Source organism: Camelina sativa, chromosome 6 (genome assembly GCF_030686135.1).
Source record: "Camelina sativa cultivar CO46 ecotype springtype chromosome 6, ASM3068613v1".
Classification (NCBI taxonomy): Eukaryota; Viridiplantae; Streptophyta; class Magnoliopsida; order Brassicales; family Brassicaceae; genus Camelina; species Camelina sativa.
In genome coordinates this window covers 27,882,485-27,908,895 of record NC_141885.1, presented here as the reverse complement: position 1 = coordinate 27,908,895, position 26,411 = coordinate 27,882,485, and the positions used below count along the sequence as shown (strand labels likewise).

The window sequence follows — 26,411 nt, the reverse complement described above, 5'->3', positions numbered from 1 at the left end:
AATAATATAGATTATTGTATTTTAATAGTCAATCAAATTATCAAAATGTAAATGATGGATATCTAAAAATTGAAAACTTCAAAAAAAATATAGCTATATTTATGACATGCTACAAAATATTTTATATCATTATAGCTTGAAAATACAACATAACAGTTGTATATAGCTATAACGTTGTCAAAAAAAAATAAAAAAAATACAATATAACAGTTGTTTTGTCGATATGAGCTTTAGGAGAAACATACATTATATATATATAATGTATATATATATATATGTAAATTTACATGATTATTAATTTATGATATTATTGGGACCATATTTTATATAGGGATTTCAGAAATATTATTATCTTATTATCTTATCGAATTTTGTTATTTTTTATACTGGCCCGATTTGGGACTGACAAAATTTATTAATTTATAGTGTTTATTAATTTATAGATTGTTAATTTATAGAAGTTTTACTGTACTAATATTCTTTTGTTTAATAGAATCATCAGTTTCGGAGGAAAATCAATTTTTGATTAATCAAGAATTTCGAAGCGGGAAGTGAATATGGGATACTATAATCAAAAACCAAATAAGTACTAGTATGTGGCGTGCACTAACGTGCATTAATCTATTAATAGAAAGAAACAAAAGAAAGGAAAAAAAAAAAAAAAAAAAAAAAATTGGACTTATGTTATCTTATGGCCACATGAACAACCTTGAAGACAAAGCGATAACAAAAGAATTTGCACCATATGCGTTAGGACGTTGAGGCATGAGACTCTTTTTTTCTTTTTTTTTTTTCTTTTTGTCACCTAATAATTACTTTCTTTTTGGTTATACGAGGTATGAGTTGGTGTGGTTAGGAAACGAGATAGTCTTTGTATGATCGTATCGATGTTTTCATATATACTCCATGTTTTATTTGTTTCGTTGATGGGAAACAATAGCTTCGTGTGTTGTTAACAATAAATTTTTAAATGGTGATCGTCTGATCGAATCTCTTCTCCTTCGTTTTGCTTCTCTTCCGACTTTAATTTGTCGCTCTTGATCTAATCTTATCCTAATTCGTTTTAATTTTCTATCTAGCTAGTGACAATTGTTTTTGCAGAAACAAACCTGCATGTAGACGTACAATGGATAATAACAAATATAGTACTGTAGTAGTACATCCTCACAGAGTCACAGTACATCTAAAATATTCTCTGTCATCTCTAAAACCATGCATATTGAATGACAAATACATCTATCTCCCTATAGTGATACACATGCGGGATAAACAAATTTAACTAATAGAATGGTTTTTTTTTGCTTTTCTTTTTTGGACTTCTATAATGTACTAGACAGAGACTAGTACTGACAAATTCTTCCTAAGCCGACGGCTTTCATTTAGTTAACTGCTTATTGTTTTTGTTAGCAATGGTTAGCAAATTGATCGTTATCTACTTGTTATAGATAAATATAGTAAACACAACAGCATATTTTGATCTGATCAGAATCTTAGTTTTTAATTAAATACAACCTGATAAATCTCCCCATTTATACAACCTGATGATAAGATGACTTAACTTAGATTTTAAATTTTCACCAGATTATTTTACAGAGTCCACTTAACATTACTAGTTTAGGCCCCAAAATTAGCACAAACCAGCCAACAGCATTTTTACGGGCCAAATACTCGACGGGCCCATTAGTGAAAACTTCGAAGGTTAGTGGTCAAAGATGTTGAAAATAGTATCAAAATAATAATGGACACTACAATTTTAAATGGCCTACAACTCACGATAAATGTTACACCAAAAAACCTATCAAACACGAAATAAATAAATAAATAACACAACACTCTCTCTATGTTCCCACATCGATGCAGCCAAAAATAAATTAATAACATGTGTGGTTATAATCAATTATATAAACACCAAAAAATTAGAACGTAAAAAAGACAATAATTTTTTTAATCTACTACTCCATCCGTTTCATAATATATGATGTTTTAAAGATTTTTCTTTGTTTCATAATATAAGATGTTTTCAACTTTTTAGCTAATTTTTAGATTACTTTTCTATTTTTTTATTTTTATTTTTTATTTTTTTTATTTTATGCAGTTTTGTTTATGATTGGTTAAACCTTTTTAAAGTGGTTATTTCTTAATCTGCGCGTGCTTTCACTCAACATCTTATATTTTGAAACAGAGAAGTACAATATAAGTTAGTCAGGTAGAGACAATGATGGATGAGGAGACGACATTCCATGCATAGGATTAGGATTAGGTGTTGCAGTTGGCTTCGTCCCCAGTTTCTTTTGTAGTAGTACTTCGAGTTTCACCACATTTGGAAGGAGTCCAAGTGGTGGTGGCAGCAACACGGTCTTCTCCACGTTAGCTAAATACTCAAAGGCACGCAAATCAGTCATAGCCATCTCCACTCCGTCCTCCTTCTCCTTCTTTTCAAGCAATTGGTCAAGAAGCTTGAAGAAACCATCAAGAACTTCCCCATAGCAGCATCAAAATTCGTGATCAGCTTTTGGTAAGTCATCAGCTTTTTGGAAGGCACCAACACACTTGAATACCCGATAACAAGATTGAGGTAAAAACGGTGCCTGCTGTCAGTTGGATTAAAAAACTCAAACAGTGGGTTCTCACACACTCTCTTCTTCAGGGCCATCCGAAAATACATCCCATAGACAGAAATAAACTGCGCTGTGAGCTTGAAAACATCAAACTCCCTGCGGGTGATAGTGATCCCTCGGGGAAGGAATGCGAACTTGATAGGTAGAGGCTGAGGCATATCGAGATGACAACATTTTGGCGCTGGAGCGTCAGGTTGGATATCCTGAGCATCATCGTCATTTTGAGTAAGCTTTTGCTGGCAAGGACCAGAGCTCTTGACTCTTGCGTTATTCACACTACTTGTGGTTTCTGGATAGTTTTGTTGTGATCGCCGCAAATCAGTCACTCGTTTAATCAGATTTCGAATGAGTCCAGGTGGTGGTGGTAGCAACACGGTCTCCTACACGTTAGCAAAATACTCAAAGGCATGCAAATCAGTCATACTTCGTCCTCCTTCTCCTTCTTTTCAGGCACTTGGTCAAGAAGCTTGAAGAAACCATCAAGAACTTCCCCCATAGCAGCATCAAAATTCGTGATCAGCTTTTGGTAATTCATCAGTTTTTTGGAAGGCACCAACACACTTGAATACCCGATAACAAGATTGAGGTAAACACGGTGTCTGCTGTCAGTTGGCTTAGAAAAGTCAAACAGAAGGTTCTCACACACTCTCTTCTTCAACGCCATCCGAAAATACATCCCATAAACAGACACAAACTGCGCTGTGAGCTTGAAAACATCAAACTCCTTGCGGGTGATAGTGATCCCTGGGGGAAGGAATGCGAACTTGATAGGTAGAGGCTGAGGCATATCGAGATGGTAGCAGAATTTTGGTGCTGGAGCGTCAAGTTGGGAAAATGTGTGACAAGGACCAGAGCTCCTGGACATAGCATCAACGACACTGGATGTCTTCATCTGCGGAGAGGAAATTTTATTGTTTTCTTGTCTACAAGCAACAGAAACAAAAACAAAGAAACATTCAAATTCATATGAATATTCTCGCCCTTTTAAACACATGATCAGATTCGATAAAATTACAAATTTTAACCTAAATGATAGCTGTTGAAAAAATAGCCCTAGCAAATATACTTAAACAAAGGCAGATACAAAGTAACATTCAAAATCAGATTCTCTAAAACTACAATGTTCAACCTAAAAGATTGATTATGAAAATAATATCCCCAACAAATTAACAATCAAATCTACTGAAATAAACACAGAGATAAATTCATCAATATTCCCATGGGAGAAGGCAAAAAATACTAAGAGAAAGAGATCGATAGCCCTAGAAGAGGAATCAGCGAGAGACTACTTAGGGTTTCAGAGAGAGATAAGAAAAGGAACTATCGTACCTTAATCAGGAAGGAAACAAAGAGAACCCCCTTGAGAAGAGGGAACGAAGGGATTCAAGATTCTATCGACAACACGAGGAAACGAGAAGATCCTCGTGGGAAGAAGAAGTAATAAATATAGCCCTAGTAGGGGATTCCCACCGTCTTTATCAAGACTCGTGTCCCGGTTTTCTAATGGGCCTTTAATATTTGGGCTTAAAAATTAATATACCTAGTTACAGTTTAATAGGCCCAATAATCCAATTTTAAATGTGGCGGCGCTACCTAGACTTTTGACATTTAACATTGGACCGACGTACTATTTCCCCCTCGGAACTATCATATCGTGCCAGTTTCCCATCGATCTTTGATCTCTTACCAGTTCTTCTTCGGACTTATATCCTACGCCTATTTCTCCCCAAATCCATATTTCTCCGCCTATTTTCCCATCTAACTGGGTTTACATGGTTATGGGACTAAACCCGATAGAAACCCATGTTAAACCGATATCAAAACCAATTTATAACTCGGGTAATATATCCAACCCGACCCGACTTCTTCTTCTTCTTCTATCCAACCCGACCCGACTGGTTTCATTGGCATTGTTTTGATGAGATCACATGCTTCTTCCAGCTTCCCAACACGCCCCAAGAGATCGATCATGCATCCGTAGTTCTCTAGCTTTGGCGAAACATTGTGAGCTTCCTCCATGGACTTGAACAATTCTTCTCCCTTCACCACCATTCCACCATGAACACAAGCTAGCAGCAACCCAACAAATGTCACTGCATCTGGTTTTTCTCCTTCTCGCTAAAGTACCAATAGATGTTTCGCTACATCAATCATTCCACATTTTGACTTCATATCTAGAAGAGCATTACACACGTAAATGTTATCAAAGAACCCGTTCTCTCTAGCATAGCCTTCTAACCTTCAGCCAATATCCAATTCCCCTAGGTTGGCACAAGCGGGGAGAACACTAGCTACAGTGAAATGGTTTGGTTTCACGGATTTGTCTTTCTCCATACACAAAAACATTGATAAAGCTTCAGAGTAATCCCCGTTCTGAGAAAACCCAGAAATAACGGTGGTCCACGACGTAGCGTTTTAATTTTTATCGCCGCCTTCGTATCACCATGTCTTTGGTAACACGTGATCATTGCATTCCAGACCGGTACATCTCGGCTAGACATTTCGTCGAACACTCTGCATGTACAACACAATGCTTTTAGCTTCAAATAAGCAGTGATTAGAGCAGTGCAGTAGAACGAATCAGACTCAAACCCGGATTTGAAAAACTGCGAATGAAGCAACCGTAAAGGTCAAGCAGAAGAATACGAAGCAGAAACTGCGAAGATGAAATTGAAAGTGTGGTGATTTGGTCGGAGACCATTGTGGGAGAGGAGATTGCAGAGGACGATTGATTCATGGGGTTGGCCATGAACATATTAAGCTTGAATCAGCTTGTTGTAGAGGAAGAGACAAGGGTTTCGATGAAGATCAAAGAGCTTTCAGGCATAAACAAGGTTTTGGGAATTTTTTGATTTTTAGGTTGTTAGGTTTAGTTATGTAATTGGGTTGTAATCGGTTTATTATCCGGTTTAATAAGGTTTAATTTGGTTAATAAGGTTCATTGTTGGTTAATCAAAACAGTAAACCGTTAAAACCAAGACGATGGGAAATTAGATGAGAAGTTAAAGTTCGATGAGAAAATAGGCGAATAAATATGGATTGGAGGGGGAAATAGACGGAAGATATAAGTCCGAAGAAAAACTGGTAAAAGGTCAAAGATCGATGGGGAACTGGTACGATACGATAGTACCAAAAGGAAAATAGTATGTCGGTCCTCTAACATTACTTGTTTAGGCTCCAAAAATAGCATAAACCATCCGACAGCATTTTATGGGCCAAATACTGGATGTGTCCATTAGTGGAAACTTCGAAGATTAGCGGTCAAATTCTACGCCACTTCCAATGACAAGCGTGACAGCTACAATTCCAATCCAACCATAACATATTCAAGTGACAGCTACAATTCCAATCCAACCATCACATATTCACATATACAAAGAGTCTTAAGATGTTAAAAATATCAAAATAAATAACTACCACATTACATCATATTTCCATCCCAAATAACACAACTCACGATAAAACTATTACACCAAAAACCTATCACACACGAAAAAAATAAGTAAATAACACAACACTCTCTATATGTTCCCACATTGATGCACCGAAAATTAAATGAAATAAATTTTAAAATGTGTAATAATAATTCATTATATAAAACACGAAAAAATAGAACATAAAAAAAGACAAGAAAAATATATAAATCTACAATATAGTTACACATATCCATACAAATGTTAGATTGCCGCCACCCCCAAATTATCCTTTACCTCATCCTTGTAAATTCACCCTGCAGTGTGTAATATAAATCTCATTAATCAATCACCCACAAAGAATTAAAGATTCAAACATTCGATGTAACTGAAAAAAAAAAAAACCAAATCTTAAATTACCATTTGAGAGTATTGAGGGTGCACTTTGGTGACTCAGTTTCAAGCTTGTTCAAGCTAACGCTACCGCATCTCAAATTAACGGCGAGCATTCCGATCTTAATCCCGGCGAAACCTAATCCAACTTTAGTCTTTGCAACAACATTAATCACCAAATCTTTGCTCTGTAATTTTGTAGCAAGTCTCTTAGCCAAACCTCTCTCCACGAGCTGGTTCTTCACCGCCGTCTCCACTTTCACGCTCGTCGAGTTTCTCGGACTTTGCCGGAACCCATCCACCGTAGTTTTCCCCATCCCCGTCTCGTCGTTTCCACTCCCAACGCTCATCTCCACCGCGGTGTTTCCGTAGTAAAAAACGAGTATCGAGTTAGGGTTCTTCATCTCAACGCGCGCAACGGCTGTGGCGGAGAGAAAAGCGCCGTCGGGATCGTCTGCAAGTTTAAAACCGTCGAGACGGAACGAATCGAGGCTGAAAGTAGGAAGCTTGGGATCGAACCAGAGGTAGAAAACAGCAGTCCCGACTAAGAGGAGAAATATCAAGAGGACAAGAGAAATGCAAATGCAGCAGCAACAGAAACGACAGCAGCTTCTGCGTTTTCGCTTCGGTCGGAAAGAAGTAGGCGTAGCGGCGGAGGCTTTTCTCATAGGCTGTTGAGAAACAGGAGGAGGAGGAGGAGGAGACGCCATGTTAGGATCTCTGTAACCCGGGGGTTTTTGAAGAACCGGTTGCATATGATAATCTGCCATTATAATTGTTTTGTTTAATCCTTACACCTCTCTGAGACGATCTCCTGAAAAATCGTATCAAAGAAAAAAAACCAAATGATCAAATCTCTCTGTTTTTTTTTAGCAAACAGAGTCGGAATTGATGAGAAGGGAGATGAAACCTGAGGAGAAATCTTGAGAATGTAGAGAGAGAGATAGAGAGAGAGGCGACGCTAAGGGTTAAAGGCAGAGATCGAAACTTTGTTTTTAAGAGATTTTGAGTTTTTTTTTTCTTTTTTGGAAGAGAGAGAGAGAGAAGAATGTTTTGTGTTGTTGCGTTGTGTTTTTGCTAATGGAGAGAAGAACGATGAGACGTGAGGAAGGGAATTCGTTATTAGCCTCACGCGCGCCGTTATTTTTTTTTCTATAAAAATTGCTGACGTGTCCCTTTTTTTCTCTTCGTCCTACATTTTTTTTATTTAACAGATTTTTTTTAGAATAAAAGTCAATATATTATATATACACACGTGGAAATCCTTTAGGATTTGATAACTGATTCCAAATTCGAGCCGATCACTGCCACGTGGCTTCTACTAAGAACAATTTACCAATTGTACCCTCATTGCCTCAACGAATTCACAATTTCAACCTAAAGCCCTCAAAATTGTACTCTCACTTGACACGCTTGTCTCATCGGAAAGCCGTTCTTTAATCGCCTCCTCCTCCGTCATGACAATGGAGTGCGTTAACCCCGAAGGTCTTCGATTAGATGGTCGCCAATTCAACGATGTATGTATGCATTATTATTTTATCTCTTCCTCTCTTTCGCTACAGTCTGATTCTGATTTTTGTATTATCTTTCGGTCTTTCTATTGAATCGATTTGGTATTTTGTTTTTACAGACTCAAAGCTTTTCGCATGATCAAACCCTAGAATCAAGGATACGGCCGATCGTGATAAAGGGACATGAACGTCCATTGACGTGCCTCAGGTACAACAGAGATGGCGATCTCCTATTCTCCTGCGCCAAGGATCACACTCCCACACTCTGGTTTGCCGATAATGGAGAACGCCTTGGAACCTACCGTGGCCACAATGGTGCTGTTTGGTGCTGTGATGTCTCCAGTAAGTGTCTCATCTTCTCAAATTCAGTTAGTATAGAGTGGATGGAATGGATTCAATATAGGGTTTAGTCTTTCAAAGCTTAATGTTTAGTGATTTGTTAGGAGACTCGTCAAGATTGATCACTGGTAGTGCTGATTAGACTGCTAAGCTCTGGGATGTTCAATCTGGTGAACAATTGTTCACATTCAAGTTTGGTTCTCCGGTCAGGTCTGTGGATTTCTCTATTGGAGATCATCTTGCTGTGATTACCACTGATCCCTTCATGGAACGTACCTCTGCTATTCATGTGAAACACATTGCCGAAGATCCCCAAGACCGTAAGTTGTCAATTCTGGGTCAAATTCTAGTTATGTTTACTTAACCTCTATGTCTTGGAATGTGTAATTTGGAATTGGTTTTGATGCAATTGGTGTAGAGGTTGGTGATTCTGTGCTTGTCATTAATAATCCTGATGGAAAGAAGAGGATCAATAGAGCTGTTTGGGGTCCCCTGAACAAAACTATCGTTAGTGCTGGTGAAGATGCTGTTATCAGAATCTGGGATACCGAGGCATTTCTAATTTCTTGAGGCCTTTCTGTATTAATTTCCATTAGAATATTTTTAGCTTAAACCTTATGTGGTACTACTATCATTGTTGCTAGACTGGGACATTGCTCAAGGAATCAGATGAGGATGTGGGTCACAAGAAGGCCATTACATCGCTTTGTAAAGCAGCTGATGATTCTCATTTCCTTACAGGTTCACTTGACAAAACTGCAAAGGCATGTGCTTCTTTCTTTTACTTATGTATCTCTTGTTTCAAAAAATTTGCACTATACATGTAAATGATATAAATCATCCTAAGAGAGTGTTCTTTTTGTTGATTCTTTCAGCAGTGGGACATGAGAACACTGACTCTTATAAAGAGTTATACCACAATGGTTCCTGTAAATGCTGTTGCCATGTCTCCACTTGTCAACCATGTATGAACTTCTTGGAATTCAAATCTGGTTTCCAAAACCAAAAAGTCTTGATTTTCTCTTTGCTAAATGTTTCTGCTCTCTCTTAGGTTATGCTTGGAGGTGGTCAAGACGCATCAGCTGTGACTACCACTGATCATCGTGCTGGGAAGTTTGAAGCTAAGTTTTACGACACGGTTAGTCTGTTACAATAAGAAAGTTTTATTTGAAAACATGTAACCTGGAAAATAGATATGTAACTGTGTATCATTTTGTGTTTGGTATAATATCTATATATAGATTCTGGAAGAGGAAATAGGTGGTGTCAAAGGTCATTTTGGACCTATAAATGCTTTGGCATTCAATCCTGATGGGAAGAGGTACACTATCAACATTTGATTTTGATTGAGTTGGTACAATCCTCACGTGATGAGTTTTTGAGTGTGTGTGGTTTCTGGCTTTGTAACTAAGTTTGGGAATGTATTTTTCAGTTTCTCTAGTGGAGGTGAAGACGGTTACGTGAGGCTGCATCATTTTGACTCCAGTTACTTCAAGATTTAGATTCTTTGAAAGAGTCTCCCAATACCCTTTTTTTTATATATAAAAAAATCTCTTTTCAACATTTTCATGATTTTGTACTACCAATATACTTTGATGATAAAGCTCTTTGAAATAATTGATGGCATAAACAATCAATTCAAACGTATAAATGGTGATAATTTTTTATTTTCTAGTAGACATGCAGACTAAATAAAAAGTCCTTGAAACTACATATTGTTAGAAAATACTTGCATTTGATAAAATAATTAAGAAAATTGATAAAGTGAATAATTATAGATTTAAAGTCTTTTTAAGATATTGACGATAGATAAATTAAGGAATAACACTAGAATTTTACATTCTCTAAATTTCTGTCAAATATATTAGATCATTGTTCTCTACTTAGTCATGATCAAATTTAAGACAACTGTCAGTTACAAGTCTCATGGAGCTCATCAAATACATGAAAATTGGTGCTCATAAGTTAATGCATTGAGAATTATAAAATGTTGGACTTTAAATCAACTTTCACAAATTAGTTTGTGGTGAGAACAAAATAAATAATATATAAACTAGTGCAATAAACCAAAACCTAAATAAGGTTTATGTGATAGTTTTAAACAGAAAAATAAATATAGTAACAAAAAATAATGATTAAAAAGATTTCTATTTTTTTTTTAGTCGCAGCATAATTGCAACAGAAAAAAACAAGAAATAAAAGAAAAGAGAAAAAAAAAAGGAAAAGAAAATAAATATAGTCGCACGACAAATTGTTAAAAAGAAAAAGATTACGTATATGTTATTCTTTTGTTCATTCAGGAGATAAGACTGTTAAGAAAAAAGAATAGTTGGGCTTGCGTGCGTGCACTGTGTATCCTTGTACTAGTGCTTGGTGGGCTTTAAGTTGGGCTTAGTGAATTTAAGGAGTGGACTCTAATTATACAAGCCTAATAGGAGTTCTATTTAAAAGTTAACATATGCTTCTAGAACGATCATAGTTCTTCTAGAAGTTCAAAAATTAAATTTCGTTTTTTTTGTTTTGTTTTGTTTTTTTCCCTAATTTTCCTTTTGTCTTTATAACGTATAGAAATAGAAAAAAGGTAAATTTCCATATGTCCATATCAGATATTTCTTATAAATATCGCAACAATACTCGTCTTCAGTCTTTCTTCTCCAAATAGAAAAAAAAATTGAGAGAGAGAGAGTGGATACGGAGCAGAGGAGGATACGGCGCAACTGATTGATATGGCTGGGTGATGCGCGGAGGCGGAGGAGCGTTGTTCATCCTCTCCACGGCGTCTGATTTGACCGACGACGACCTAAAGTAGAAAAAGGTTTTAAACTTCTTTTTTTGGGGTTTTTTTTTTTTTTAGGGTTTTCACTTTTGGCTTTTACAAATTTAACTAACAATCTTCTAATTCTCTTTGTTGCAGGTCGTCGTTTGAATAATAAACAAACGATGTAATTCAGGCTTTGGGGATTTCTTAGGGTTTACATAATATTTTGGTTTGGGGATTTTCTTAAGGTTTCTATTTTTCAGACTCTTGTAAACTAGCGAACGATGATGGTTTCTTATTATATGCTGTGCAGATCAGCCATGGTTTGAACAATGGTGGTGGTGAAGAAGAAGAAGACGAAGAAGAAGAAGAAGATTCTGACCGCTTAAGGTGGGGTTTCGTTTCAGTAATCCTTTTTAACTGTAGTGTAGTAGACTGAGATATTTTGCTTTTGTTTCTTCTTCTTCTTCTTGTTTCTGTATATGGATTGGATTGGATGGAAGATGATCTATCTCAAATTTTCTAACGATGGTTCTTCTGATTCACTGAGCAGATCAGAGAGAGAGAGAGAGAGATATCATTGACATGTAAGTTTTCTTTATATGTTCTGTTTCTTTCAAGTTTACCCCCAGCCAATGCGTTCTGTAATCATTGCAATGTAGATTTTGGCAGGTCCACCTTTGCTTGCAACACAAACAACTACGCCACATCTGCTAGCTAGAATTTCAGGTATATACCATCCAATCATCCATCTATCACATATTATATTTCATCACTTTAGAACTAACTGGCTGCTCATAGCTTAATGAATCTGTTTTATTGAAACTAGCAACTCATCTTTCATCTTTTTTTTTTCTTTCTGTTTTCTCTCTTGCAGGAACAGTGGCAAAGGCTTACCAGCCAAATCACACAGAGACATTCTCCAATTGCTTTAACGACAGAAGTGTCTAATCAGGTATGAAGCTTCTTTATGTGTTTTTCTCTCTTGATGATGTTCTTTAGATTCAGACTTGATAAATAAAGATGGTTTCTCCCAATTTTTACATCTGCAGATCGGAGATGGCTTGAAGAATGATGAAGAAGACTCATACTGCTTAAGGTTTTCTTTCTATCATCAAGACCACAATCCATAAGTGAAGACTGAGATTTGGTTTTGTTTGTTGTCTCTATGGATTGGGTGGATGATGATGAATGCATAGTTCACTTTCTTCCCATTATTACTACGGATTGATGCCTTTTGAGTCTTACTTCACTTCAGAACAGAGTCATATCTTGCTTATTTAATCTGTTTTATGTAATCTACTAGCAACTGATCTTTTTTTTTCCTTCTTCTCACTTGCAGGAACAATGGCAAGGGATAACCTGTCCGCTCACACAGACACATCTTCACAGAGAGACATCGTCTAAGCAGGTATGAAGCTTCGTTTCACCCTTGGGATTTATTATCTGAACTTAGTGTCTTATCTCAAATATTAACGTTTGTTGTTCTGATTCACTTGAGCAGATCAAAGAGATATGATCAAATCCTATGTCATTGACATGTAAGATTTCTTTATTTGTTCTCTTTCTTTATTTGATCTCTGTAGTTCGGTGGTTTTGTGAGATTGATTTTTTTTTGTTTTATTGTTATTTTGTCTTCTTTGTCATATTCTGTGTTGTATAGCTGAGACGAGGCCTATGGAGTTTGGTGAAATCAAAGACTGCGGTTGGCCATGGCAGATACACATATCACAAGGAGCCAATCGAGATGTTTGTTCTGTGGATTCGTTTGCTTGTAGATCAAACTCAATGGCCAAGGTTCCATTTCTTTCTCTCTCATTTTCTTTTTGGTAGTTGGATTGGAAGCATTTATCTAGACTGAAGTGTGGCTTATCATGGCTATGTTGCAGATTGTACATGACGAGCTAGTGAATTTGTGATGGCTGCCGGAGATGTATCTGAGCTACGCTTTGCTAAACCAGGTCTTGAAGAGGATTCAAAGACGAGAAGTCCTCTTCCCATACAATTAAATTAGTATTCTCTGATCTCACTCTCTCTCTCTTTCCATCCTTCTTCTTCGTGTTTGCAAATTCTCATTTTCTTCTGTTTTTTTTGGCCATGGATTTATATAGTTGATATTATGTTTCTATGGATGTTTGATGAGAGTCATGCCTTGAAGCCGTTTAACAAGACTGCCGCTGATCTCTTGGCCAAGAAAGATGATTGACCTTCATTCAAAACTTACAAGGTCCGTTTCTCAGAATCTTCTTCTGTTTTTCTTTTCTTATGGATCCGACAATGCATGATCTGTTTTTCTTGTCTTCTTTGTGTTGTTCTGTAGCTGACGAGACCTATGGAGATTGGTGAAACCGAAGACCTGCAGGAACACCTTGAAAGACAGCAGCTAAGCTCAGGGAAGGTTAATGAAGGTGTAGCTGATTCTCAACCTCCTAAACAGTTTTTACTAAAGAAATAGTTTATTTGTTAGGAAAAATCCCCTGAGGGAAGGACGATGCTGGATTTCCGGAAATCTTTGCTAAAGACAAAGAAAGACTTCTTCAAGCTATTCCTCGTAACCAGGTGAAGGTACATATTTTTATATATCTAATGAATGTTTAGCTTTCTGCAAATCGAGTGTCATAATTGCTCATCCCGCTTGCTTCTTGGTTGCAGATTTTGGTGAGACGAGAAGACTGCTGTTGGCCATGGAGTTTGGTGAAACCGAAGACTGCTGTTGGCCATGGAAGATACACAAAAGACATAACATAAGGATTCAAGTGAATAGCCGAGACTTGTGGAATTATTGAAGGCTGCTGCTTGCAGATCAAACTCAATGGCGGAGGTTCGAGTTTCTTTCTCTGTTCTTTAATTCTTTTTTTTTTTTTTTGGGTAGTTGGCTTGGAAACATTTATCTTGACTGAAGTGTGTCTTGTCATGGCTATGTTGCAGATCGTACATGACTAGTGAAATTGTGATGCCTGCTGGAGATGTATCTGATGAGCTACGCTTTGCTAAACCAGGTCTTAAAGAGGAAGCAAAGACGACCAAACCCTAGAAGATCTCTTCCCACACAATTAAATTTGGTACTCTCTGATCTCACTCTCTCTCTTTCTTTCCATCCTTCTTATTCTTGTTTGGAAATTCGCCTACCATTATATGATTAATGCTACTTGCTACATTGAAAACTGACAAGGTCTGTTTCGTATGTTGATGATCTAGTTGGGTGTCAGTCACTGCTTTCATGAGAAATGCATAAGGTTCACGGGCATAACAATGTCTATAACCCTACTATCTTTCCGCACAGTGTTGGTCTCGGAGCCACCAGGCAACTATTACCTAAAACGTTTATTTGGTTTTGTATGTTTCCCTTCTCGGTTTTTATGTATGCGATCTATATATCTTCTGCTGATAGAATTTAATTTCACAGGGATCCTGATCTGGTTAAGAGGAATTGAGCAGCCACTGCAGTCGAAGTCAGAGCCACTGGAATTCCATACACATTTTCTCCTTGCATTGCAGTAAAGTTTTCTGCATTCTGGATCCTATACTTTAGCCAGCGGTCTTAGAAATCCCCTGAGTAAGCTCTATTTAATTCATTTATTTTGTTCATTTTATTTGATCCTTTTTACTTGGGAAAATGATTTGATACATTGCGTGAACTTGTTTATAGGCAATGTTGATGAGTAGAAGTCGAAGTTAGGCGTTCCAGAGACAAAAGGGATCGAAGGGATTATGAGCAAATTTTAAATCTTGCCAAGAAAATGCGATTGTACAGGTATAGCAATTAGACCTTTATTTTGTCAATAACCAATTTCGTATCTTTCACTATGTGCGAACCTGATTTCTTTTTCATTGGGTTTTTGGTTCTAACTTAACAGTGAGATTTATGGTCGCAAGCAAGGTTTCCTCTTCCCAATTACCGGCCAGGTTTGGATGACAAGCGACCACAACGGGAGGTAACATTGCCTCCCTTGATTTACCAAAACCGTAAGGCTCAATTTATACTTTTAGTTTAATATGCAGAATTTGTAACGCATCCCATCGTGCAGGTAGCACTTCCTCTGAGTTTGCAAAGAAGTGTTCCTGCCGGAACACTTTGATAGACAGCAGCTAAGCTCAGGGAAGGCTAATGAAGGTGTAGCTGATTCTCAACCTCCTAAATAGATCGAAGAACTTCCGGATGAAAGTTCTGATGCGTTTATTGATGGTTCTCTTATGGAGAAGGTACTTAAGAGGAGAAGTATGCGGATGCGCAATATGCAGAGAGCCTGGCAGGTATTACGTAATCACCTTTACCTCGTTTCACTTATCTTTCCAATATCCAAAAAAAAAAAGGAGTTTTTACTAAAGAAATAGTTTATTTGTTGAATAATATTTGGTGAATTATAGGAATCCCGTGAGAGAAGGACGATGCTGGTACTCCGGAAATCTTTACTAAGGACAAAGAAAGACTTCTTCACGGAACCAGGTGAATGTAAGGTACATACTTTATATATCTAATGTATGATTAGGTTATTGCAAATCGAGTATCATAATTGCTTATCCCTCTTGCTTCTTGGTTGCAGATGTTTTAATTGTAGTGTTAAAGGAGCGGAGCGTCCAGATCTGAGATTGATTCTCATGATTGCCACTTTAAATGCTGAACTCTTTTCTAATTATTATGGAGGGGCACCTACCATTCACATTCCTGTTGAGGTACTTAGCTAATTTTTATTACATAAAGTGGAAATTCCTTTATAATAAAAGTTTTTCGAGCTTCATTTATTTGGTTTTTTATGTTTCCCTTCTCTGTTTTTATGATTGCGATCTATATTTCTTTTGCTGATAGATTTTATTTTCACAGGGATCCTGATCTGGTGAAGAGGATTGGAGCAGCCACTGCAGTCGAAGTCAGAGCCACTGGAATTCCATACACAGTTGCTCCTTGCATTGCAGTAAAGTTTCTGTATTCTTGATCCTTTATAAGTTCTCACCTTCTGCCAAAGTCTTATAAATCTGGCGCTCTTCAAATCTTTCAACATTTGTTAAAGTTGTTTCTCACTCACTCTTTGTAGGGTTGTAGAGATCCCAGATTGGTTAGGTGTTATGAGCACTGCAGCGAGGATCACAAAATTGTGGAAGACATGACAGATGTCATACTTGGTTTACAAGGAGAGCATCCTTCCAACTATAAAGCATGGCATTCCATTTGTTGGTGGCAGGTAAGGTTTTGCTAATTTGGGTGTGTTATATGAGCCTTACATAAGTATGTTCATCCTTCCATGCGTGTTATTTTGTCAGGTGTAAAGTTGCAACATGTGCCAAGCATTACGTGGGAGATGCTGGGGCAACAGGAGGAATAAAAATGAGAATAACACGGTAACTCATGGTCTTCTTAGTGTTCGCATGCCTGCTTATGCTGATGCATTTTACAAAGGTGCTTCCACAGTGATGGTTTCATATTCAAGCTGGAATGGTGAGAAGATGCATACAAATACTGAGCTTATCACAGGTAATTTGATTCTAAATGTCTTCAAAACTCTGATCGATTAACATATGTATTTGTCTTCCCTTGTGCGCTTTCTCAAATTTGATCACTTTCTTTCTTTTTTTTTTGGTTGGGTGAAACTACCAAACTGTTGTAGGTGGGGAAAAGGGCTATTTCATACCCGTACACACCCCAAAAGTGTGAATTCCTTCTTTTACAAACAACAAGTGCTAATTTAAACATGTACCCCAATATATTACAAATTTCATACATGTACTCACAAAATTGAGTCAATTGCTAAGTCCACGTTAACAAATTTAAGTCAACCGTTAGAGATGATGACTCAGAATCCACGTGTTTATTGACTTGGCATCGCAATTGCAAAACGACGTCGTTTTGGTTCGTTTTATTTACAAAAAAAATGTTGAAAATCCTCACACTCCTATGGGTCGAATTCACATTGTTTTAGAGTAGGATTTAACCATTTCATCCCACAACATTACTCGATATTATGATACAAGTTTATGTTTATAAACCTATTTATTGTGGCATCAAAATCGAAAAAAATATGGGAAATCCACAATCCCGTGGGTTGAACCCGTGATCGCAAACTCTTTAAGGGTAGGACGTAACCAGTTGATCCCACAACAATACTCAGTATTAACCTACAATTTTATCCTTATAAACCTCAAAACATTCTTATTTCAAATTAAATGAAACGCAAAACGGCGTCGTTTTAATTGGGGAAAAATTGAAATCCTAGGGTTCTTCTCTCCAAACCCGATTTTTCTTACTTCCTTCTTCTTCTCTCAAATCGGCGACGAGATAACCGACGAAGATGGACGACGAAGGTGATCAATTCGAGTGGAGAGAGGAAAGAGTGGGACGATACGAAGAGATAAGGTAAATCAAAGTATATTTCAATGTCTGATTTCAATTGAGGTTTTATTTTAAGGTTTTGATCTTAGATTTCATGATGTCCTAGTGATACGAAAGTGAAATTCAATGCCTACAATGGTGGATACTGGGTAAAGAATCATAAAGGTGACATTGCTTATCTGGAAGGTTCAGAACCATTAACTATAACATGTAATCCGGAAGAGTTCTTTGTTAAGTTGTCGAGTGAGTTTAGAGGAGAATGGATTTATGGGCAGATGCTTTGGTATAAGTTTCCATTTGAGGAACATAAGGAGCGGAAGAGTTTGTGTACTTCAGATATGAGTTTTACAAGGATGTGTGATGCGGCCAGCTAGGTTGGAGTTGTTGATATATTTATGGTGAAGTCGGGTGAGCATCCTCATGAGGTGGAGATTACTGAGCCCTGTGATGCAGAGATTCAAGTTGAGAGGAATGTAGCCAGTTTTGTTGATGAAGACCCAAATTTTGACTACCATGACACACCTCCAAACTTTGATGATGAAGGTTGTGGAGAGAAGTTTGTAAGATTCAAAAAAGGTAGTGGTCAGCTGCAGTTCAAACAAGTGTTTGACACTCTAAAAGATTTCAAAGAGTGTTTGATAGATTATGCCTTGAAGGGAGGATACAACATTAAGCTTGATAGATGGGGGAAAGAAAAAAATGGAGTTGTTTGTTCAATGGATGGTTGTCATTGGAGGTGTTACTGTTCGTTTCATAACCCCATTGGGAAGTGGGTTGTGAAGACATATGAAGATGATCACAATTTCACTCCTGATGGATATTGTAGGCTACTAAAGTCAGGTGTGGTTGCCAAGATGTTCATGGATGAGATAAGGACTAATCTTGATTATTCACCGAAGACTATACAATATGAGGTCCAAAAGAGGTTTAATATAATGATCACCCCTGATGTATGCAAGAAGGCAAAGAAAAAAGTAATAGAAATGATTCACCGTGACCATTTAGAGCAGTTCTCTAGGCTCAGAGATTACAAAGATGCAATCCTTGCGTAAGTTATTTTTTTTAATGATTGTGTCCATATTATAACGCTTTTATGATTGTTTCCATATTCTAACACATTTTCATATTTTTTGTAGGACTAATCCTAACTCCACTGTGGAGTTAGACACTATCATTGGTGATGATGGATCAGAACTATTCCGAAGGTTCTATGTATGTTTTGATGTGATCTGCAAGTTATGGTCAATGTGGTGTCGACCCATATTTGGTATAAATGGCTGTTTTCTCAAGTCTACATTTAAAGGGCAATTGTTAGCTTCTGTTGGAAGGGACGCAATATGATCATTCATTCAATACAACATCATACATCATTCATTCAATACAACATCATTCATTCAATACAACATCATACATCATTCATTCACTAAAACCAAATTCAAAAGATAAACCTAAAGAAGAAAATCATCACCAAAGCAAACACTACAATGTTCTTCAAGCTACGAACCTGCATTTTCAACTCTCCAACCTCTTTCTCAACCACAGCCTCACATACACGAGTATCCATTGTCAAAATGCCAATTTCTGATTTACAAACATTGAAGTCTTTTTCCATTTTCATCGAAGCTCCTTCAAGCTTAGTAACTTTCTCTATCAAGTCTTCAATCTCTTGAACCATACATGTATCCGTCCATTTGAACACATGACCCCTATTGTCCTGTAACATTTATCTAAAGCTTATACACATAACCACAACCAAATGCGAAATTGACAAAACCACAACCATATGCGAAGAAGACAAAACCACAACAATATCCAAAATTGAAAAAACACACTTACATGTTCTCCAAATGGACAAGCATGAAACAGTCTTCCAGGGTTTCTAACCGTGTTTGACGTCTTCATCATTACATTTTCTCCACACCGACACTTCTTAGGAAATCCTCTGAATCGCTCACCCATTCTCAATCACTGTAATTCAGTATCATAGAAGAAGAAGAAGAATATTATTTAGGTTTATCGAACCCAATTACAGAGAAGAAGAAGGAAAAAAAACCCAAATGAACCACAAATCATGATTTGAGGAAGAAGAAGAAGAACCCTAGGATTTCCACAATTTTATCGATTTCGATGGATGCTACCTTAGGTTTATAAGGATAAATGTGTGTGATATAACTGAGTATTGTTGTGGGATCAACTGGTTAAGTCCTACGCTATCTGTTGTTAGAGTTCACAGGTTTGAATCTCCGGGGTGTGAAATTTCCACAATTTTTTTCGATTTCGATGGATGCTACCTTAGGTTTATATGAATAAGTTTTTAATTCTCTTTCGAGAATTGTTGTGGGATAAACTGGTTAACTCCTATGCTAAACACGCAAGAGATCACGGGTTCAAACCACCAATGTGTGGATATTTCACAATTTTTTGCGAAGAAAACATATTAAAACGGCGTCGTTTTACATTTTCTCTGGCACGTCAATACACACGTGGATTCTGAGTCAGCATCTCTAACGGTTGACTTAAATTCGTTAACGTGGACTGTGAAATTGGCTCAATTTTGTGAGTATAGGTATGAAATTTCAAATGTCTAAGGGTACATGTCTAAATTGGCACTTCTTTGTTGTAAAGGAAGGAATTCGCACTTTTGGAGTGTGTACGGGTATGAAATGGCCCTTTTCCCGTTGTAGGTGTGTATGTGTTCGTGTCCTCCCAGAAGGATGAAGTTTTTTCAGAGAACAAACACTGTCTGTCTCCGGCGACAGTGTTCTTACACTAAGTAACAACAACATCAAACTCTGGTGGATTATAAACAAGGTGACATATATGTCTATTTGGTTTCAATTTTTATTAGATTTGGGAAAGTGCTTCCTCTAATCCTATATATATTCTTGTACAGATCGGAGAGATATGCACTTTGATTTGAAGAAGAATGAAGAAGGATTCACAGGATCTTTCTTGTTACAGAGGTTGTCTTTGTTACTCAATACGTCTTAATATTCCACTTCAGTCTTCCCAATCCTTACTTAAGTCATCAGTAAGTCTAGTTTAAAAGTTTATTTTTTTTGTTGCAGATTTTTTATACATTATTGGATTGAGAATTGACATTTTTCTTCCCATTGTTTTCTAACTTCTTTGTTACTTCTCTTGATCCAGATGATGGTGGAGATGTATACATATGGTTCTTCGCATGTCTAATTTTAGGGATGACCACCGGCTTAACCACAACAATGGGACAATCCTCTGTAAGTAAACTTCAGATCCTTTATCTTGGTTTCTTTTTCTTCTTTTCTTCTCTTTCAAATTTTATGATCCCTTCAACCAATAACTGATAATCTTTCTTTTTCTTTTTCTGGGAAGGAGGCTGCTTGCGAAGGCCAAACTCAAAGAGCAATCCAGCTTATCTCTTTCTCCCTCCTCACAGTTTGCCTTCCACTTTTGCTTCTTCTTCTTCTTTTCTTTTTGATCTCTGTTGTTCGGTGGTTTTTTTTATTTTTTTATTGTTATGTTGTCTTCTTTGTGATGTTCTGTGCTGTGTAGCTGAGACGAGACCTATGGAGTTTGGTGAAACCGACGACTGCTGTTGGCCATGGAAGATACACATATCACAAGGAGCCAATCGAGATGTTTGTTCTGTTGGATACGTGGAAGCTGCTTGCAGATCAAACTCAATGGCCAAGGTTCCATTTCTTTCTCTCTCATTTTCGTTTTGGTAGTTGGCTTGGAAACATTTATCTTGACTGAAGTGTCACTTATCATGGCTATGTTGCAGACTGTACATGATGAGCTAGTGGAATTGTGATGGCTGTAGAGCTACGCTTTGCTAAACTAGGAAGCAAAGACGACCAGACCCTAGAAGACCTCTTCCCATACAATTAAATTTGGTACTCTCTGATCTCACTCTCTCTCTTTCCAATCGTCTTCTTCTTCGTCACATGTCTTAACAAGGAGGGGTTTGTTATGAGCGACCTTTTTTTTGGAGGTGGTCTCGCTGGAAACTTACGTCGAGTTGTGTCACCCAGAGGACGCGGATTCCTCACAGCACGGTTTATATTATGAATCTTCAAACTTGTTTCACAATATAAACCTTGCTGTGAGCAATCTGCGTCATCTGGGTGACACAACTCGACGTTTCCCTTTTCAGCTTTCTGAGATTGTCTAGCTCGATAGAAAGCAACTCAGTGGAGACAACAAGTTTCCAAAGAGACCACCTCCAAAGAAAAAACAGAAGGTCAAAGGGTCGTTCATAACAAACCCCTCACTTAAGACAGATGTGACGAAAAAGGAGGTAGCAGCAGCCAGCAGAAGCTCTAAAGCCGGCTCCGAAGCAATCATGTGACTGAGATAAGGAAGGATTTGACGAAAAAGGAGGCAGGAGCAGAAGCTCTAAAGGTTGCTCAGAAGCAATCCCTGATGTTTAGACAACCGTCCAAGGGTAAGAAAGTGACCTCCTCATGTGTCCACCGACTTCGTAAGGGTAAGATTATATGTAAAGTGCTCATAGTTTAAATTATATTGTTAGTAGGACATGAAAACACTGACTCTTATTGAGACTTACACAACAGTGGTGCCTGTAAACGCTGTCACCATGTCTCCACTTTTCAACCATGTATGAACTAAATGCTTCTTGAAACTCAAAGCATTTAATCTTGATGTTATCTTTGTGAATGTTTCTGCTCTCTCTTAGGTTGTGCTTGGAGGTGGTCAAGACGCATCAGCTGTGACTACCACTGATCATCGTGTTGGAAAGTTTGAAGCTAAGTTTTACAACAAGGTTAGTGTTACAATAAGAGGGTTTTACTTGAAAACATGTAACTTCGAAACGAGATATGTAACTGTGTATCATTTTGTGTTTGGCATGATATATATAGATTCTTCAAGAGGAAATAGGTGGTGTAAAAGGTCAGTTTGGACCTATAAATGCTTTGGCATTCAATCATGATGGCAGGAGGTAAACTATCAACATTTGATTTTTATTGATTGATTGGTACAATCTTCACATTGATGAGTTTGTGTATTTTTTATGGCTTTGTTACTGAGTTCATGCAATGTATTTTTCAGTTTCTCTTGTGGAGGTGAAGACGGCTACGTGAGGCTGCATCATCTTTGACTTCGATTAGTTCAACATCAGGATTTAGATTCTTTGAAAAAGTCTTCCATTAGATTTTATTTTCTCACCTTTTTAGCATGTTTATGTGTACTACTACGACCAATACCTACACTTTGATGATAAAGCTTTTGAATTCTGACCGAATCTTTAGTTTTCATTATTATAACATAATGGCATTTCATATGAAACGTAAATGAATGGGAGTCAGGCCTACTAATAACGGACATAGTGCCATATCGGCTTACTCCGAGTAACCATTTGGACATTTGGTTCTCATAAAAAACACAATGTCACAACACAATTCATAATATAATCGTCTTTTTTTGAAGCAATATGTTTGTAAAACGTAATAGACTGACAGTGTAAGCTTACATTCGACATTTTCAAGTTAGGGTTCGTCTTAATTCGATAAGACATGAGACATTCGAAAAATAAACAAAAGCTTACGCAAAGCAACAATAACGATCTCATAAAATTACATCAGGTCTAAAATACAACAAAGGAAGCCATTTATAAAACAAGAAAAAAAAAACCTCTCTATTATATTAACATGAAGAAAACCACAACATCAAATTTTCATCTGGAGGAGAAAGCTTCTCTTTCTCCCTCTCTCTCCGAAAATTTATAGATCAATCATCATCTCTCTCAATCTACTATACTACTATCTATCAAGTTTTGTGAAAATTAGCAGGCACTTGTTTTCTTTGTTTATGTCGAACAAATTAAGTAGAAATCGACACTCATCGATTAGCCCGCAGCTACAGCATTAGCTCGAGGCTTCGTATCGAGCAGTTGATGCAGTTTGCTTGTAGAGTTAGAATCATTGTCTCCTTGGTTCTTGTTCTTGTCTCCAGCTCCTGAGTTTTTAATTCTAGACAACATATTCCCAGAGACTCTCTTCTCAGGTTCCGAGCATTTCAGTTTGTCCTGCAACCCAAAAAAAAACCGGCCACAATCATGAATAAATGATACACGTTCATAAAGATCACTTGTTAGATAATAATGCTTACTTACCAACAAGGTTGCATTTGCTCCTCTTAGTTTATCAGATTTCTCATTCAGTTGGTTTAGTTCAGATCTTAATGCCATGTTTTCGGCTGTCAAGGCTTCAACTTTCTTAGCAAGTTCTTCGGTCTCAGCCTTCAAAACAAGGAAAGACAAGAAAGTTTATTAGCTTGTTCAGTGTTTCGGTAAGATTCACACCAAGAGAAAGAGAAACAATATCTAAAGAGCTCCACTGTTTCTTTCAATTAAACAGACCTGTTTCCTTAATCTTGACCTTCTAGCAGATTCTCTATTAGACTGTTTTCTTCGCTCCCGTTTCAGTTCTCTCTCGTTCTGGAGAGACAAAAGTGGATACTTGGTGAGTGCAATGGAGAAAATAAGCTCCAAAATCCGACAAGTGGAAGATCAAAATAAGTCACAGGGTACCTGAAGCCAAGTTTCAGGAGGAACCATGGCTAAAGATTGTGACATCAAGGGGTTGGAATTTGCACTTACACCAGGAGAGACTACAGCTCCAGCTACTTTAATAACTTTTATTCCGGTATCACCACTTGACAGAGAAGCAGAGTGAAGTGAGCTAGATTGAACCAATTGTTTCCCATCTGCCAAAAAAGCAAATCCTGTTATATCGAACATTTACACTGCATCTAACTCTTTGGGACATGAAAAAGGCTAATACCTTTTGTTGGAGTTCCCTCTCGACTTCTTTTAAGTTTCGGTTCATCTGCCTGGAAACATGCACAACGGTTTAGACTTAAGACCATATCATATTGAAGCTAAATATAGCCTGAGATCAGGAGAGCAGAAACATTACCCCAGTTGTATTCCCATCACTTCCATCACTTGACCCATCCGTTTCTGAGCTGTTCCGTGAACGTTTATGTTCATCTGCACCAGTTTCAGGATTTCCATTTCCTAGAGACATAGCAAGTCCATCAAACTCTTTCAGCTTCTTCATCAGTCCATTGTCTGTGTTCCCTGTAGATTTAGTAGGAGTGTCGATGCTCAACTGCGTCCCCGGCTGCCATTTAAAACGACCCTTGTTAAACAACGAACAAAACCATTTCTCAATCCTTGATATAATCATACTAGCTACACCACTTACAGTTGGAGCCTTTTGACATTGAGGCTGTGATCCCTGTTCACAGAAACTCAAGCCAGTCAGATAAACTAGAGGATTCAATTACAAGATGTTGGAGGAAGGAAGCGAGTTATATATACCATGGGAATGCCAGGATGAGGGTACACTCCTCCACCATGCTGGTAAACCGCTGCATAGGGTGATCCATACGGTGACATCATATGCTGAAAGATTCAAGACCAACAAAACACCAATGAATCGTTTTCCCAATATATATCTACCATATTTGCACAAGATGATTCGTCTTTGTGTTGACTATATATCATACTACCTGAGGGTTCCACATGTAAGGAGGAGGAGGAGGATGACCAGAAGCAGCCATAGCTGAATTGTAGTAAGGAGGCATTGCAACTCTCGGACCATAATATGCCTAGCAGCAAGTAACAAAAACCCCACATATTCATGGATCATCAACATGGTATTATTAACTGCTAGAACATAGACGTGTAACTGGAGAGTAATTATATATATAAAAAAAAAAAAGACAAACCTGCATAGCTGCCCAATCAGGGTAGACATGAACATTTGTTTGATCCTAACAACAGTCAAGTCAACGCATAAGAGATGAAAAAACAAAGAACACTAATTTTGACTAGGATCAAGAACAACATTGACTTGGGATTATGGTTTGAAACTGTTTTTAACATACCGGTGGTGAAGATGGTTTGTTGTCTGATTTGGTCGGCTTTGGTTCCTCGCTATTATTTCCCATGGTTTTTTAAAGTTGTTTTTGCCCCACTCAAGAGAAGAATGACTCTTCCTGCAAAATCAAGGATGATGTTGAGTGAGAAAGAGAGAGAGAGAGAGACAGAGAGACAGAGAAGGGTAGAAACGTAGTTCTCTCTCCCATCCTATGTTCAGAACAACTTTGAGGAAGACAAAAGGAATCAACAAAGTGGTTACTTATGGACAATTCTACCCCTGAAACAATCACATGCACCCAAAAAAAAAAAAAAAAAGCTCTGTTCTTGTCTCTGCTTTTGCTGTTTTTGTTCAAATTTTCATTAAACTCAACTAAATGCAAAAAGTAAACGATCAAAAAAGGGCAAAAATCTTTCACAAATCCAAAGAACTTTAGAAAACAAAAACAAGGAAGACGAGTGGATGATGGAGAAAACGAAAACATAAACTCTTGGAGCAAAGCAAACAATCTCTTAAAAACCTATACAATACCTTCAAGAATCCGAAAGCTCTTTGAAGAAACGTAAGCAGAAGATGAAGCAGCTTATCAAAAACAAGACAGAAACCCAAATCGCGAATCCGAAACCTACACAGCAATTAAACGCATTTTCATCTCTCTCTCTCTCTAACAAAACCAAACCAGAGAGCAAAAAAGACTTCAGTTTTTTTTTTTATGTGAGGGAGACGAGAGAGAGAGGGGAGAGAAAGAAAAAACGGAGCGCGAAGAAGATGAACACGTCATCAAACACGTGTCATGAGAATATATAACAGCGTAAACTACGGTGGTGTTTGATGAGTTGGCTCCTCGGGTTTGGTGCCAGCCATTTCCTTTTGTCATCTCTACCGTCCACGTGTTCGATTCTTAGTCGCTCTACGCATCTCTCATGTGACTTACGTGGTCCATCCGTTTCATCTACCCTCCTCCTCCTTCGCAGTTATTATTTTTTACTACTGTATCATTTATTCTAGGGTATATATATTTACCATAGTGTACTACATCGATGAAAGTGATGTGCAACATTAAGATGTAGTATATACTGGGTCGTGTCTAGACTCCCGGAGCCTAAGATAAAAAATAAAAATTTATACATTTTCGTGATAAAAAATATTATAATTTATAACT

General features: G+C 37.4%; 6 protein-coding genes, 1 long non-coding RNA gene and 2 pseudogenes across 65 annotated transcripts; 4 read left to right on the top strand and 5 right to left on the bottom strand.

The window, feature by feature from the left end:
* Positions 1 to 2,198: 2,198 nt before the first annotated feature.
* Positions 2,199 to 3,510, bottom strand: LOC147943058 (uncharacterized; annotated as a pseudogene).
* Positions 3,511 to 4,424: 914 nt separating this feature from the next.
* LOC104699477 (pentatricopeptide repeat-containing protein At5g08510 pseudogene) lies at positions 4,425 to 5,455 on the bottom strand (annotated as a pseudogene).
* Positions 5,456 to 6,158: 703 nt separating this feature from the next.
* On the bottom strand, positions 6,159 to 7,516 carry LOC104793603 (NDR1/HIN1-like protein 13). Of its 2 annotated transcripts, XM_010519998.3 has the most exons (3): positions 7,335 to 7,516; positions 6,452 to 7,238; positions 6,159 to 6,348 (listed from the first exon to the last, which is right to left on the bottom strand). In XM_010519998.3, the coding sequence occupies exons 2-3, from the start codon at positions 7,192 to 7,194 to the stop codon at positions 6,330 to 6,332; spliced, it is 762 nt and encodes a 253-aa protein (XP_010518300.1). In that variant the 5' UTR covers positions 7,195 to 7,238; positions 7,335 to 7,516; the 3' UTR covers positions 6,159 to 6,329. The 2 variants fall into 2 exon arrangements, with proteins under 2 accessions (XP_010518300.1, XP_087311693.1); XM_087455567.1 differs by lacking the exon at positions 6,159 to 6,348 and having other exon boundaries at positions 6,448 to 7,238; positions 7,335 to 7,474.
* A 280-nt stretch (positions 7,517 to 7,796) lies between these two features.
* On the top strand, positions 7,797 to 9,948 carry LOC104793602 (eukaryotic translation initiation factor 3 subunit I-like). Of its 4 annotated transcripts, XM_087454015.1 has the most exons (8): positions 8,143 to 8,277; positions 8,485 to 8,594; positions 8,693 to 8,826; positions 8,919 to 9,038; positions 9,150 to 9,239; positions 9,326 to 9,412; positions 9,516 to 9,595; positions 9,707 to 9,948. In XM_087454015.1, the coding sequence occupies exons 2-8, from the start codon at positions 8,540 to 8,542 to the stop codon at positions 9,774 to 9,776; spliced, it is 636 nt and encodes a 211-aa protein (XP_087310141.1). In that variant the 5' UTR covers positions 8,143 to 8,277; positions 8,485 to 8,539; the 3' UTR covers positions 9,777 to 9,948. The 4 variants fall into 4 exon arrangements, 3 of the variants coding, with proteins under 3 accessions (XP_087310143.1, XP_087310141.1, XP_087310142.1); XM_087454016.1 differs by lacking the exon at positions 8,143 to 8,277 and having other exon boundaries at positions 8,379 to 8,594; XR_015559538.1 differs by lacking the exons at positions 8,919 to 9,038; positions 9,150 to 9,239; positions 9,326 to 9,412; positions 9,516 to 9,595; positions 9,707 to 9,948 and adding an exon at positions 7,810 to 7,941 and having other exon boundaries at positions 8,055 to 8,277.
* Positions 9,949 to 10,745: 797 nt separating this feature from the next.
* On the top strand, positions 10,746 to 16,817 carry LOC104793601 (uncharacterized). 50 transcript variants are annotated; one of them, XM_087455287.1, is made up of 27 exons: positions 10,750 to 11,089; positions 11,189 to 11,261; positions 11,346 to 11,422; positions 11,586 to 11,619; positions 11,695 to 11,761; positions 11,910 to 11,987; positions 12,085 to 12,131; positions 12,375 to 12,443; positions 12,537 to 12,573; positions 12,696 to 12,829; positions 12,922 to 13,045; positions 13,144 to 13,259; positions 13,353 to 13,597; positions 13,685 to 13,853; positions 13,961 to 14,094; positions 14,231 to 14,336; positions 14,439 to 14,588; positions 14,682 to 14,786; positions 14,890 to 14,967; positions 15,061 to 15,146; positions 15,236 to 15,286; positions 15,401 to 15,479; positions 15,577 to 15,706; positions 15,855 to 15,945; positions 16,066 to 16,212; positions 16,292 to 16,502; positions 16,636 to 16,817. In XM_087455287.1, exons 23-26 carry the CDS (start codon positions 15,648 to 15,650, stop codon positions 16,295 to 16,297), a joined length of 303 nt encoding a protein of 100 aa, XP_087311413.1. In that variant the 5' UTR covers positions 10,750 to 11,089; positions 11,189 to 11,261; positions 11,346 to 11,422; positions 11,586 to 11,619; positions 11,695 to 11,761; positions 11,910 to 11,987; positions 12,085 to 12,131; positions 12,375 to 12,443; positions 12,537 to 12,573; positions 12,696 to 12,829; positions 12,922 to 13,045; positions 13,144 to 13,259; positions 13,353 to 13,597; positions 13,685 to 13,853; positions 13,961 to 14,094; positions 14,231 to 14,336; positions 14,439 to 14,588; positions 14,682 to 14,786; positions 14,890 to 14,967; positions 15,061 to 15,146; positions 15,236 to 15,286; positions 15,401 to 15,479; positions 15,577 to 15,647; the 3' UTR covers positions 16,298 to 16,502; positions 16,636 to 16,817. The 50 variants fall into 50 exon arrangements, with proteins under 50 accessions (XP_087311378.1, XP_087311413.1, XP_087311404.1 ...); XM_087455278.1 differs by having other exon boundaries at positions 15,401 to 15,490; XM_087455250.1 differs by having other exon boundaries at positions 14,231 to 14,368; positions 15,401 to 15,485.
* A 646-nt stretch (positions 16,818 to 17,463) lies between these two features.
* Positions 17,464 to 18,710, top strand: LOC104699476 (uncharacterized). Its single transcript, XM_010414781.2, has 2 exons — positions 17,464 to 18,405; positions 18,494 to 18,710. The coding sequence occupies exons 1-2, from the start codon at positions 17,753 to 17,755 to the stop codon at positions 18,696 to 18,698; spliced, it is 858 nt and encodes a 285-aa protein (XP_010413083.2). The 5' UTR covers positions 17,464 to 17,752; the 3' UTR covers positions 18,699 to 18,710.
* An 82-nt stretch (positions 18,711 to 18,792) lies between these two features.
* LOC109133387 (uncharacterized protein At1g43920, Chloroplastic-like) lies at positions 18,793 to 19,316 on the bottom strand. Its single transcript, XM_019246453.2, has 2 exons — positions 19,194 to 19,316; positions 18,793 to 19,071 (listed from the first exon to the last, which is right to left on the bottom strand). Exons 1-2 carry the CDS (start codon positions 19,314 to 19,316, stop codon positions 18,793 to 18,795), a joined length of 402 nt encoding a protein of 133 aa, XP_019101998.2.
* A 711-nt stretch (positions 19,317 to 20,027) lies between these two features.
* LOC104793599 (uncharacterized) lies at positions 20,028 to 22,605 on the top strand. Of its 4 annotated transcripts, none has more exons than XR_015560097.1 (10): positions 20,028 to 20,168; positions 20,251 to 20,388; positions 20,508 to 20,596; positions 20,715 to 20,774; positions 20,892 to 21,031; positions 21,124 to 21,288; positions 21,590 to 21,786; positions 22,039 to 22,125; positions 22,223 to 22,302; positions 22,413 to 22,605. It is a non-coding gene; the product is annotated as an uncharacterized LOC104793599 (long non-coding RNA). The 4 variants fall into 4 exon arrangements; XR_015560096.1 differs by having other exon boundaries at positions 21,590 to 21,828; XR_015560095.1 differs by having other exon boundaries at positions 21,124 to 21,315; positions 21,558 to 21,828.
* Positions 22,606 to 22,891: 286 nt separating this feature from the next.
* On the bottom strand, positions 22,892 to 26,297 carry LOC104783201 (G-box-binding factor 3). 3 transcript variants are annotated; one of them, XM_010519996.3, is made up of 12 exons: positions 25,781 to 26,297; positions 25,257 to 25,367; positions 25,098 to 25,142; positions 24,879 to 24,977; positions 24,688 to 24,771; positions 24,572 to 24,604; positions 24,281 to 24,487; positions 24,146 to 24,194; positions 23,962 to 24,068; positions 23,722 to 23,799; positions 23,476 to 23,601; positions 22,892 to 23,388 (listed from the first exon to the last, which is right to left on the bottom strand). In XM_010519996.3, exons 2-12 carry the CDS (start codon positions 25,317 to 25,319, stop codon positions 23,209 to 23,211), a joined length of 1,071 nt encoding a protein of 356 aa, XP_010518298.1. In that variant the 5' UTR covers positions 25,320 to 25,367; positions 25,781 to 26,297; the 3' UTR covers positions 22,892 to 23,208. The 3 variants fall into 3 exon arrangements, with proteins under 3 accessions (XP_010518298.1, XP_010518297.1, XP_087311367.1); XM_010519995.3 differs by having other exon boundaries at positions 23,893 to 24,068; positions 25,781 to 26,219; XM_087455241.1 differs by having other exon boundaries at positions 22,892 to 23,601; positions 23,893 to 24,068; positions 25,781 to 26,050.
* Positions 26,298 to 26,411: the final 114 nt, after the last annotated feature.